Source organism: Siphateles boraxobius, unplaced genomic scaffold (assembly GCF_051911475.1).
Source record: "Siphateles boraxobius isolate OS27281-9 unplaced genomic scaffold, OSU_SipBor_1 15, whole genome shotgun sequence".
In the NCBI taxonomy this organism is placed as follows: domain Eukaryota; kingdom Metazoa; phylum Chordata; class Actinopteri; order Cypriniformes; family Leuciscidae; genus Siphateles; species Siphateles boraxobius.
The window spans coordinates 1,975,780-1,987,500 of NW_027508755.1; the positions used below are offsets into that span (position 1 = coordinate 1,975,780).

Below are 11,721 nucleotides of genomic sequence, written 5' to 3' on the forward strand. Positions count from 1 at the left end.
CATTGGCTACTGTGGATATAGACACATTTTCACAATTAAATCAATTCTCAATAGATAAAATCAAGCCCTGCATACACTGACTGTCCTGTTCCGTTGGGGTTTTGAACGTCATTTCATGGTGACGTTACTATGTTTAATCCTGAAGCATTTACCGAAGTTTCTCTCTCTTGTTCTCAGCCTGTGACATGAACGTTCACAAGCAGTGTGTGATGAACGTGCCAAGTCTGTGCGGGACCGACCACACCGAGCGCAGAGGAAGAATCTTCCTCAAGATCGAGTTCATCGTTGACAGACTCCACATCAAAGGTCAGCACGGGGAACATCCCAGAATAGCTATCATTATTGGGGATTGAAAACATGACAAACATAACATAACTGGACGCCAGACTTTTCGGTGTAATTGACTGGGTCGGGTATTATGTGGCCAAAAAGTACGATGAAATCCTGATGCTTGTAATGGGCAATGATTAATCGCGATTATATATTTAAGAAAAATGTGTTATTATTATATAAAATATTTATATATAATATAAATTATGTATAAATATATATACAGTGAATACATGCAAATATTTCTTTAATATATAAATGCATGTGTGTGTATTTATACAAAATAATTATACACAGTACACACACATTTTGTAAACACAAACTTTTATTTTGGATGCTATTAATCGCAATTAATCGTTGCCCAGCACTTAATATAATATCATATAATATGATGACGCTAAAATGCTTAGTTTTATGATCAAAGCTCTGTAGTTTTTATTGTGGTGATCAAAACATATAATATAATGCAGTAAAATGATGATTTAGAGATATGTACAAATAAACATTTCTCAAAAACGATCATATTTAATACCCACATTTTAAAATGATTTTTCTAAAAAGTGATGTATGGATAATCAAGTAGATCTAAGTTGCTTCAGTCCAGTAAGTGTTCATCTGGAAGTATTATGGACAATATAAAATATGTTTATGTTCATTTATTTATGCTTAAAAATCTGTTAAAGGGATAGTTCGGCCAAAAATGATATTTAACCCATGCATAACTCACCCTCAAGCCGTTCGAGATGCATATGTCAATCTTGTTTCAGACGAACACATTTTCAGTTATTTTAGAAAATGTCTTAGACCCCTCCACCTCCTTCAAGTCAGAAAAAGTGCATACATCCTTCACAAAAGTAATCCATCCGGCTCCAGGGAGATAAACGAAAGCCTTCTGAGTGTAATCCGTGCGGTTTTGTCGTAAAAATATACATATTTAAAACTTTATAAATGAAAATATCTGACTTCCGGCAACGATCGACGCGCGTTCACGGGTGATGGAAGTCAGCGTACGAGGTATGACGTAGCGTAGGAACCGCCGTGACGTAGAACGAACGCGCCAGCGCAGCAAGAGAGCAATGCAAAACAAAACTACGTCATACCTCGTACGCCGACTTCCATCACCCGTGAACGCGCGTCGAACGTTGCCGGAAGTCAGATATTTTCATTTATAAAGTTTTAGATATGTATATTTTTACGACAAAACCGCACGGATTACCCTCAGAAGGTCTTCGTTTATCCCCCTGGAGCCGGATGGATTACTTTGCTGGAGTAATGCATGGGTTAAATATCATTTTTGGCCAAACTATCCCTTTAAGATTTTTCAGCAAACACACACGTGAACTGAAGGGGGACATTTTTACAATTATACTAAAAGCCTTTTACTTGCTAAAAAAAAAGTATAAAGCATCAATCAGATGACAGAAAGCATGTAGTAGATTGTGTTTATGTTTTTCAGAAAAGTTTTAATCATGTTGTTCATGATTCAAAAATGACATAATCAGCAAAGAGTTAAGGAGCATCACAAAATGATATTTATCTTTTTTTTATGCTTCTCCATTATTAGTATAATTCACATAATATGTTGCTATTTTTATCTGTTTGCGTGATCCTTGCAAATCTACATTAGTCTTATTACTCAGATTTCATAATGCTTTGATGCTGTTTTTCCACAAAATGCCAGTTTGCATTAAGCTATCATGGCAGGTCATGTGTTGAGGGTTGAGTGGGTTTAGAGATGGTTTAGTGTGTGTGTGTGTGTGTGTGTGTGTGTGTGTGTGTGTGTGTGTGTGTGTGTGTGTGTGTGTGTGTGTGTGTGTGTGTGGGGGGCAGCAGGTATGAGGGGGCTTTAGTGCCAGATGCCTGGCCCGATGCCCGGCTGTTGTGATGATGGGGCTTTATGTATGCCAGCCTGTGTCCGCTCAGAAACTCTTGCTCCAGTGAACACATTCCTGTGACCTGGCACCTCTTCCCTGCTGTGTGAATATCATCTCTGCTTATCTCTGGCCTTACACACACGCACACATGCTACACAATGGTCTGCTGATTATTATATGTGGAGAAGTCATCGTGATTCAGGAAATCCTACAGTTATCAAGAGAAGGGTCACTGTTGCATTTTATTTTCGCCCTGAACTGCACTTGAATCAATTCAATTCAAATTTATTTGTATAGTGCTTTTCACAATACATATTGTTTCAAATCAGCTTTAAAGAAAGTGCATTTCAGAAATGTACATAGAAAAATACAGTTAGTTAATCATGTATTAATTTAGGGCATAACATATCGCCGGTGTTGAGTCGTCTCTTCACAGGCGTCGAGTCGTCTCTTCACAGGCGTTTAGTCATCTCATCGCAGGTGTTGGGGCATCTGAAGTCTCCGTGAGAGGCTGGATACAAACTGGAGCTGACGAATGGCATTTACCTCGGGAATAGCATCCTGAGATAACAGCAGAAAAGCTAATGGGAAATAATCAGCATAGCTGCTGTTCATAATATTAATGCATTCGATCTGATAAAACAGTGGTATAAAAGGTAAGCATTATGTGAATGCTTGGCTAAAGAGATGCGTCTTTAATCTAGTTTTAAACTGGGACAGCGAGACTGAGCCTCGAACAATATCAGGAAGGCTGTTCCAGACTTTAGGAGCTAAATACGAGAACGCCCTCCCTCCTTTAGTGGACTCAGATATCCTAGGAATGACCAGAAGCCTCGAATTTAGTGATCTTAAAGAACGTGATGGATTGTAGGGCGATAGAAGGTCCTTTAAATACACAGGAGCTAAACCATTTAGGGCTTTATAAGTCAGTAGTAGTACTTTGTAATTGATACGGAACTTAATAGGTAACCAGTGTAGAGATGATAAAATTGGTGTTATATGATCATATTTCCTTGATGTTAGTCAGGGTTTCTTTCACCACAACAAAACCTTTTTTTTAATCCACTATGTCCCTTAAAAGGATATTTCAGCCCAAAATGAAAATTCTTCCATCTTTTACTCACCTTTGTTTTGTTCCAAACCCATAAAACCTTTGTTCATCTTCAGGACACAAATAGAGATGTTTTATCGAAACAATGATTTCTGAAGACAGTTTCTTTACACGACACCGTTTTCAACAAAAAACGTTTAGTTTTTATGCATTTTGGCCGTTCGTTTACACAACAAAGCGTTTTGGGCGCCTGAAACCGCAAACTTTTAAAAACGGGTTTCAAAGTGCAAGTTTTTGAAAACGGTCTCTGTTTAACAACAAAAATGCGAATCTCTGAAGACAATGATGTCATGCACATGCGTATTATGTGTTCAGTCTATAGTGATTCATCGCCGTCTACTGGCCTGGCAGCAGAATACAGCGTTTTTAGTTGTTATCGCGGGTCGTGTGAATGGGGATCATTTTGACAATGGTGTCGTCTGTATCCGGAAATCTCTAAGGAAAAACTTTTGTAAAAATGTAAAATCCGACTCATTTCCGAGAACCGGTTCTTTCGGACAGCTCGTTTCAATGAAACGGTTAAAAAAAAACACCGCAATGATGTCACTATACGCATTTCTTATCTAACAACTCAGTGTCGTGTTATATTCATTCAAATAAAGTAATTTGTATCAATGCATATTAAAAAAAAAAGTTATTTGTGAGCACGCATATTGCCGATTATTGCCTTTCATTCACTTAAACAGTTAGTTCACCCAAAAAATGAAATTTCAATTTCGTTCATCTTCGGAACACAAATGAAGATTTTTTTGATGAAATCCGAGAGTTTCCGAACCAGCCATAGGCCGCAACGTCATTTCAACTTTCAAGGCCCAGAAAGCTACAGTAGTAAAGATGACATAATTTAACTTTTTTGGTGAACTATTCAAATTATATAATGTAATGTGTATGGTGCAATCCAAACATGAATATGACTCAGGAATACAACTATCAATAGACTTTAATCCACAATTAGAAATGCACAGGAGAATACAAATGCAAACCATACTAGCAACAACAACGATAACCCACAGAGGATTGACCTGAACAGGGAGTATATATACACTGAGTAACGAGACACAGGTGCAAATCATAATTAACCACAGAAACAAACAAGGACATAATCAGAAACCAAGGAAACCGAAAATAAACAATTTTGGGAAACAAGAACTAACTACAACAGAACAGAAATGTCAAAATAAGAGCAAACAGAACATATAGACTAATTTAGTTTAATTGTAGAAAAAAAATAGATACACAAATATGTACTTAAATATGCTGGAATTTAACTTAATTTGCACATTGTTATTTAAATGTTTATTATCCATGAAAAAGAATGTCCATTGATTTTGCAAGCGAACCAACTGTCCATTGGCCAGGAGTACCAGCCATTACAATGTCTTATAGGTTTAATACTGTGTCTACATGGCACATCCAACTATTATTTCGAAAGTAAAAGGAACATACGTTTTTTTCATGATAATAAAAAATACTGTCATTTTAGCTTACAGATCTTCAAACTAATCATTAGGTGGATTCTAGGGAAGTGTTATTGCACGTTTATTGTGTCATCTGCCGGGAGCTGTGAGGAATATGACTGGGTTCTTCATAGGGTTTGTGAGTTCACTGTTCTGATGTTAATTGATTACATTTGCTCATGTACTGCACATAACAAATACACACAGAAAACAACAAACAAACAAACAACCCTCTTTTGCTTCAGATTTTAAGATGCGTTCACTCGAGTCCACTGGATTTCACAGTTCTGTCCACATGGTTGGTGGGAAAGTGGTTTTATGATCTCGGGGTGTGAACAAGTGAATCAATCCATCCTCCCTTTTTTTACATTCGAGTCATTTAGACATTAGTCATCATCTCCTTAGTCGTGCTTTTCAGTGCTGGATATTCGCCTGCTGTTTGAATGTTGATCATCATTTCAACAGGTTTTTGATAGCGATAGTATTATTGAAGTTCACAACGTAATTTTGGGAGGAGTGAACCCATCTAATCTTTCAATTAACTGCCAAAGCATATAAGCAACCGCTCACTGTTCTGGCGTCCCTCCTTCTCCCCAACTCCACCTGCATAATTTAGGCATCTCACATTAGTAGTCCCACTGGGGGGTTTATAAGCTCCAGTTTAAGCTTCTCCCTTGATCCCCTCCACTGCGGACAGCAAGCCAAATACACTTAACCTTATTAGCTTAAAGATTATATGGGCAAAGGAACGGATTAGTTCACTTCAGAATTAAATTTTCCTGATAATTCCTTTCTTCAGTTGAAAAGAAATTATGTTTTTTGAGGGAAAAAATCCAGGACGATCCCAGCTGAGGAATAAGAGTCTTATCTAGACAAACCAACGGTCATTTTCAGAAAAAATAAACATTTATGTACTTTTTAACCACAAATACTTGTCTTGGACTAGCTGTGATGCGCCATACATTGAAAGGTCATGCGTGACATAGGCGGAAGAACCGACCTAGTGTTTAAATAAAATACATAAATAAAAGATAAAACAACGATGTCGGACTAGTTTGAAGTTGGAGGAGAAAATGAGATGGAGTTTTCCTCCTACGCCACGCGTGACCTTTCAACATGATCACGTAATGTGTGGCGCATCACAGCTAGTCCAAGATGAGCATTTGTGGTGAAAAAGAATATAAATGTTTATGTTTTTATAAAATGGCGGATGGTTTGTCTAGATAAGATTCTTATTCCTCGTCTGGGATCGTGTCGAGACTTTGAAGCTGCACTGAAACTCACATTTGGATCTTCAACCCGTTGGACCCCATTGAAGTCACTATATGGAGAAAAACCCTGTAATGTTTTCCTCAAAAACCTTGATTTCTTTTCGACTGAAGAAATAAAGATATAAACATCGTGGTGGTGAGTAAATTATAGAACTACTTGTTTAAGAGTTAAAGTGTTTGATACAAGATTTACTAGTAGTTTGGTCAACCAAAGTCTGGTACTAGCACTAAACCAGTCGTGACCTGCATGGGAAGTCATGTTGATTTTGTCAGTAGGTCATTCTCCTCTTGCTTGTGATGTGCAGCACCAGATCCCTGCTGTAAAAAAAAGGTATTATTGTCCCAGTGCATCTGACACAGAGGGGAATTTCCCAAGGGATCTGTATAGTGTCTCAAACTCTCGATCAGTACAGTCATCTGTGGAGGTGTCTTACCAGTGTCATACTGGTGATTGTTTCGCTGGTCTTATAAACACTGGCACTACGACTGGGGAAAGGTTGCTTTTGTGTGTGTGTATGATATGATATGTTATGATATGATATGTGATCCGCTGCTCTTACAGAAATACAAGCAAACTTTTAAGTTGTGTTTTCCAGACCTAGAAAAGTCATGGAAAATAATAATATATTTTTTTTAAGTTTGGGGTCGGTGGGATTTAAAAAAAATGTTTAATTTTGTTAAAATACTAATAACATTTATTTAATTAATACGTTTATTTAGCAAGGATACATTAATTTGATATATAAGACATTTATAATGTTACAAAGCATTACTATTTTTTATTTGTTCTTTGGGAATTTCTATTCATCCAAAAATCCTGAAATGTATCGCAGTTTTCACAAAAATATTAAGCAGCACAACGGTTTTCAACATTCAGCCTTGACATCACAGGAATAAATTAGTAAATTACATTTTTACAATTAATCAAATAGAATAATATTTCACAATAAGAGACTTTTTTTTAAATCACAAAATCTTACTGACCATTTTTTTTTCTTGACTAAAAACAGATCTGTATTCTATAACTTGCTTGTAAGCCATAGTGATGTATAGGGCCAGATTTACTAAAAAAAGCGCCAATGTCAGTGAAAAGATTTGCGTGTGGTCAGTAGATCACATAACAGATTTATGCTCAGTTTAGCTCAGTTCATGGACTTTTACTTTGTTTTTCCACAGTTCCTGTTATCCTTTGTTTGTATTCATAGTTTGCAGTCACGTGACTACAATGGATACCTGGCGGGCAACAAACGCTGACAAAATGGCAAACAGTGGCCAGCCAGGGGAATTGCAGCCTTGCAAATTTCCAATACAATCAATTATATAGTGAGGCTATTTTGTTTCCATAGTACATTAACAAAACGTTTAATGTCACTAAAAACCCTAAAAACAATACAATTAAGTTACTAAATATTAATAATATCACTAAAATGACGAAATACCTATACGCTATACCGTCTCTGAGAGAATGCGGCGTTAATGTAGCGACAGATGCTGAAAGCTCAGTCCGTTTCTACTTTCACTTTCGGGGAATGAGCGCGTTTACATGCACGTTCTTAACCCGATTATGACTATGTGGCATGTCGTTTACGCCTCAAAACACCAACTTTTGTATATTTAAACTGCCGACGTCCTGGCCTTGATTAGTTTACTGTGTTTCGTTGCTAGAGAACGACGTTCTTGCCCGCCAGCCAGTACTTGTGACGTCACATGCAAAGTATGAATTCCGGCACTTTCTAGTTGCTATGGTCACTGTCATTATTAGTTTGTTGAGTTCAGCTGTGTTTGGTTAATCATCGTTTTTGAGTCACTACTAAAGTTCTTCCCCCACAGTCTGTCATTATTCGGTCACGTTTATGTTTATGATGTATCTGTTATCATTTAAACTTCCTGTTGGAACTGTAATCCTCGTCTTTGTCTGTCTTCCTGCAACCACCCGTGACACATATATAGTCAAACCAAAAATTATTCAGACACTAGATATATATATATATTTTTTTTACTAGTGTGTGCAGGACACTATAATTCATTTTTGAAGGATAGCAAAATAACATAAACTGTGACATATTATACCCAAAAATTCTTCATACAGTGCTACCAGTAAAGTTTATGAAAATTTGGGACCAAAAATGATTCAGACACTTTGACCTGACCATGTTTTGCTGAAGTGTTTTTTCTTTAATTGCTAATTCGATCTTTTTACACCACAGACTGAACAGAATGAAGCATTGCTTGGTAATTGGTTGATCTAAACTGGTATTATCTAATTGTGTACTTTAACAGCTGACAGATATTCAACATAAATCATTGTTTGAGTTCTTGTCATATTTTATTACCATTTTCTAAACTATAGCAAATGATAATGTGAGAAATGTTGAAGGTGTCTAAATACATTTTGGTTTTTACTGTTATTTGAAAGCACAATAAACATTTTTAAAGGTTCAATCTTGGTTTCATTTCATAATCAAACTATCCTGAGAAACTCATTATCACGTATTGAGTGTATTTGTCATAGATATTTGCTTTGCTTCTGGTCTGGTCTAGGTTTCAAAGGTGGCCGTTTGCATATGAGACCTTGAGGCACTGGTGCTGAACGCTCTCTGTAGGCCTGAACTTCTGGAGTCTGTTTGTCCTCTTCGAGGGTTTTATTATATAACCTCCCTGAGGCGATGGCTTCAGTTAAACGCGTTGGTGGTTCCTATCAGCACTTCCCTCGTGGATCCCATTTGTAACGGAGGGCTCAAGTGTCTCTCTGGATTGCCAAAACTGTTGAACGCTTAAGAGTCGTCACTGCCCAAAGATGTGCGTGTCAGTCCACGATGACTTTGTGATTATTTAAAGCGATGACTGTGGGTGATATTTGGCTGCCAGTTGGGATTCACTTCATACTTTTGTCTGGTTTTATCTGGGACTCATTTTGTTCTCGCTACCAGGCTTTAGATTAAACTGGAGGATAAAGTAACTTTGCACACATGCACAGCATTATAAATAAGCTTGTTTTTACAAAACTTGACAAATTTTGCTTCAAATGTCTCATATATCACTTAAAATGGGAGAATATATCACTGACAATGAGAGCTATAATGTGGTATATGGCACATAGTCAGGATAATTCTAGGAATGCACTGATATGAAAATGTTGGCCGATAACCGATAATTTTTTATATTTGAAAGCCGATAACCGATATATTGGTCGTTAAATCTAAATCAAAATTTGTATATCATTTTTGAGAGCCTGATTACAAAAACAACAGTCTCACCATTAAATCCATGTCCCAAACACACAATTAAGGATGTTCTCATTATAATGTTATGTAGCCGATATGACAGACTGTTGCACTGAGCTGTATTTTCCTTTTTTTAAGTGATTTCAATCATATTTCAAGCAATTCAAAACCATCATGTTGAACAGTACGCATCTGAAGTGTCTCAGCTGAAGGAAATAATACATTATTTATTGACTTTAATATATCGGACAAATTTTCTTATTGGGCCGATAACATTAAAAATGATAATTGACCGATACCGATATGGTGGCCAATATATCATGTATCCATAGATAATTCTGCTTAAAATGTGTTGCAGTTTTAAAACTGAGCCTCTTTTTTTTTTTTTTTTACATGGGAATTTCTCAAAAAGATGATTTTCTGAGCCCAAAATTCAGCAAAAGTTTTTACATGGTCTTACTCAGTCAATATTAAAGATATTTTCATATAATGTTCTTTAGGATTATTTTGTATTATGTAGGATTATGTAGAAAACTGTGAATCGCAAAAAAACCTGACTTTAGCTGGGTTTTCACAGTTATGGAAATGTTATTCGTGTGCCCATACTGAAGCTTTCTGAGCAGTCTTCCTCCATGTTAAGGATCTAGTACAGACTCCCAATGGACAGAGATAAATGTGATTGAGTGTTTTGATTGAGATTTATTGTTGATATTGTATATGACTTTGTTTATTCTGGGCTGAAGTCAGACGGAGGAATCTTGGCTGACCCTTCGTGTGTTGTGAATAAACAATGGGAAGAAGCTCATTTTCAGATTACCCAGCATGCAGTGCACTGGACATTTGGCGGTTATGTAACAGCACATCTAAATTTCTCAGGCTATTTGTGCGATTTGAACATCCATGGAAAACCACATGTAAAAATAGCCTTTGAAGATTACATCAGGAATTCATGCTGCCACCCATCAAGATCAGTAAGATATGATTTACTGAAATTTATGATGCCTTAATGTGGGCAATGTGGTAAAACACTGATAGTAATGTAATTGGAACATAGTAATGAGGAAATCTCTGAAAGTTCATCTTTTATCCAAACATTCTGATGCAAAATACCAATCATCAGACCTCAATAATACTCACTAGATAAATAACAGTAAGAGGAAAGATTTATGAAGCTGTAAATGACGTCTTCACTAGGTTTGTGCAAAATGTGCCACCGCAATGCATGTGTTGTTAGTTGTCGCTAGGGCTGGATTGACATTAAATAGCCCCTTTCACACATACAGTCTTTACCGGTAAATTACCGTAACATATCTTGTGTGAACGGGACCTTTTCAAATATACCGGTAAATTACCATAACAGATCATGTGTGAACGGGACCTTTTCAAATATACCGGTAAATTACCGTAACATATCTTTTGTGAACGGGACCTTTTCAAATATACCGGTAAATTACCACGACAGATCATGTGTGAACGGGACCTTTTCAAATATACCGGTAAATTACCGTAACAGATCATGTGTGAAAGGGGCCTTTTCAAATATACCGGTAAATTACCGTAACAGATCATGTGTGAATGGGACCTTTTCAAATATACCGGTAAATTATCGTAACAGATCATGTGTGAAAGGGGCCTTTTCAAATATACCGGTAAATTACCGTAACAGATCATGTGTGAACGGGGCCTTTTCAAATATACCGGTAAATTACCGTAACAGATCATGTGTGAACGGGACCTTTTCAAATATACCGGTAAATTACCGTAACAGATCATGTGTGAACGGGACCTTTTCAAATATACCGGTAAATTATCGTAACAGATCATGTGTGAACAGGGCCTTTTCAAATATACCGGTAAATTACCGTAACAGATCATGTGTGAACGGGACCTTTTCAAATATACCGGTAAATTACCATAACAGATCATGTGTTAACGGGACCTTTTCAAATACACCGGTAAGTTACCGTAACAGATCATGTGTGAATGGGACCTTTTCAAATATACCGGTAAATTACCGTAACAGATTATGTGTGAACGGGACCTTTTCAAATATACCGGTAAATTACCGTAAAAGGTCATGTTTGAACGGGAACTTTTCAAATATACCGGTAAATTACCGTAAAAGGTCATGTTTGAACGGGAACTTTTCAAAAAAATACCGGTAAATTGGTTCAATTGTGTATTTTGCACGTATGAGGTCAGAACACGTTGACGTAAGAAGTGATTTGGGCCAATCAGAAGCTGTTGAAAGAGCACGGGCTCGAAATGTGTAAACAAATGGCCAAAATGCCTGAAAAGGTTTATGTTTTTGGTTGAAAACAGTATAAAACACATTTTATACATTAAATGCAGCTGTTTTGTATAGTTGATTAACATGTACACTACAACATGTTTTGTTTTTTGTTTTCTGGATAACTTTTGGTTTAAATATAATTTCCAGAAGACAAGTCACAA

The 11,721-nt window shown here is 36.7% G+C and overlaps 1 protein-coding gene across 4 annotated transcripts in view; it reads left to right on the forward strand.

Annotated features, from left to right (window-relative positions):
* The window catches only part of prkcab (protein kinase C, alpha, b), a 190,551-nt gene that overhangs the window by 133,287 nt on the left and 45,543 nt on the right, over window positions 1-11,721 (forward strand). For all 4 annotated transcript variants that reach the window (XR_013203921.1, XR_013203922.1, XM_077230622.1 and 1 more), the window contains exon 5: window positions 178-306. Coding sequence is in view for 2 of the 4 variants with exons in the window: in XM_077230622.1 (XP_077086737.1) it covers window positions 178-306 (129 nt within the window). In the remaining 2 variants the exon portion in view is untranslated. The remainder of the gene's footprint in view (window positions 1-177; window positions 307-11,721) is intronic.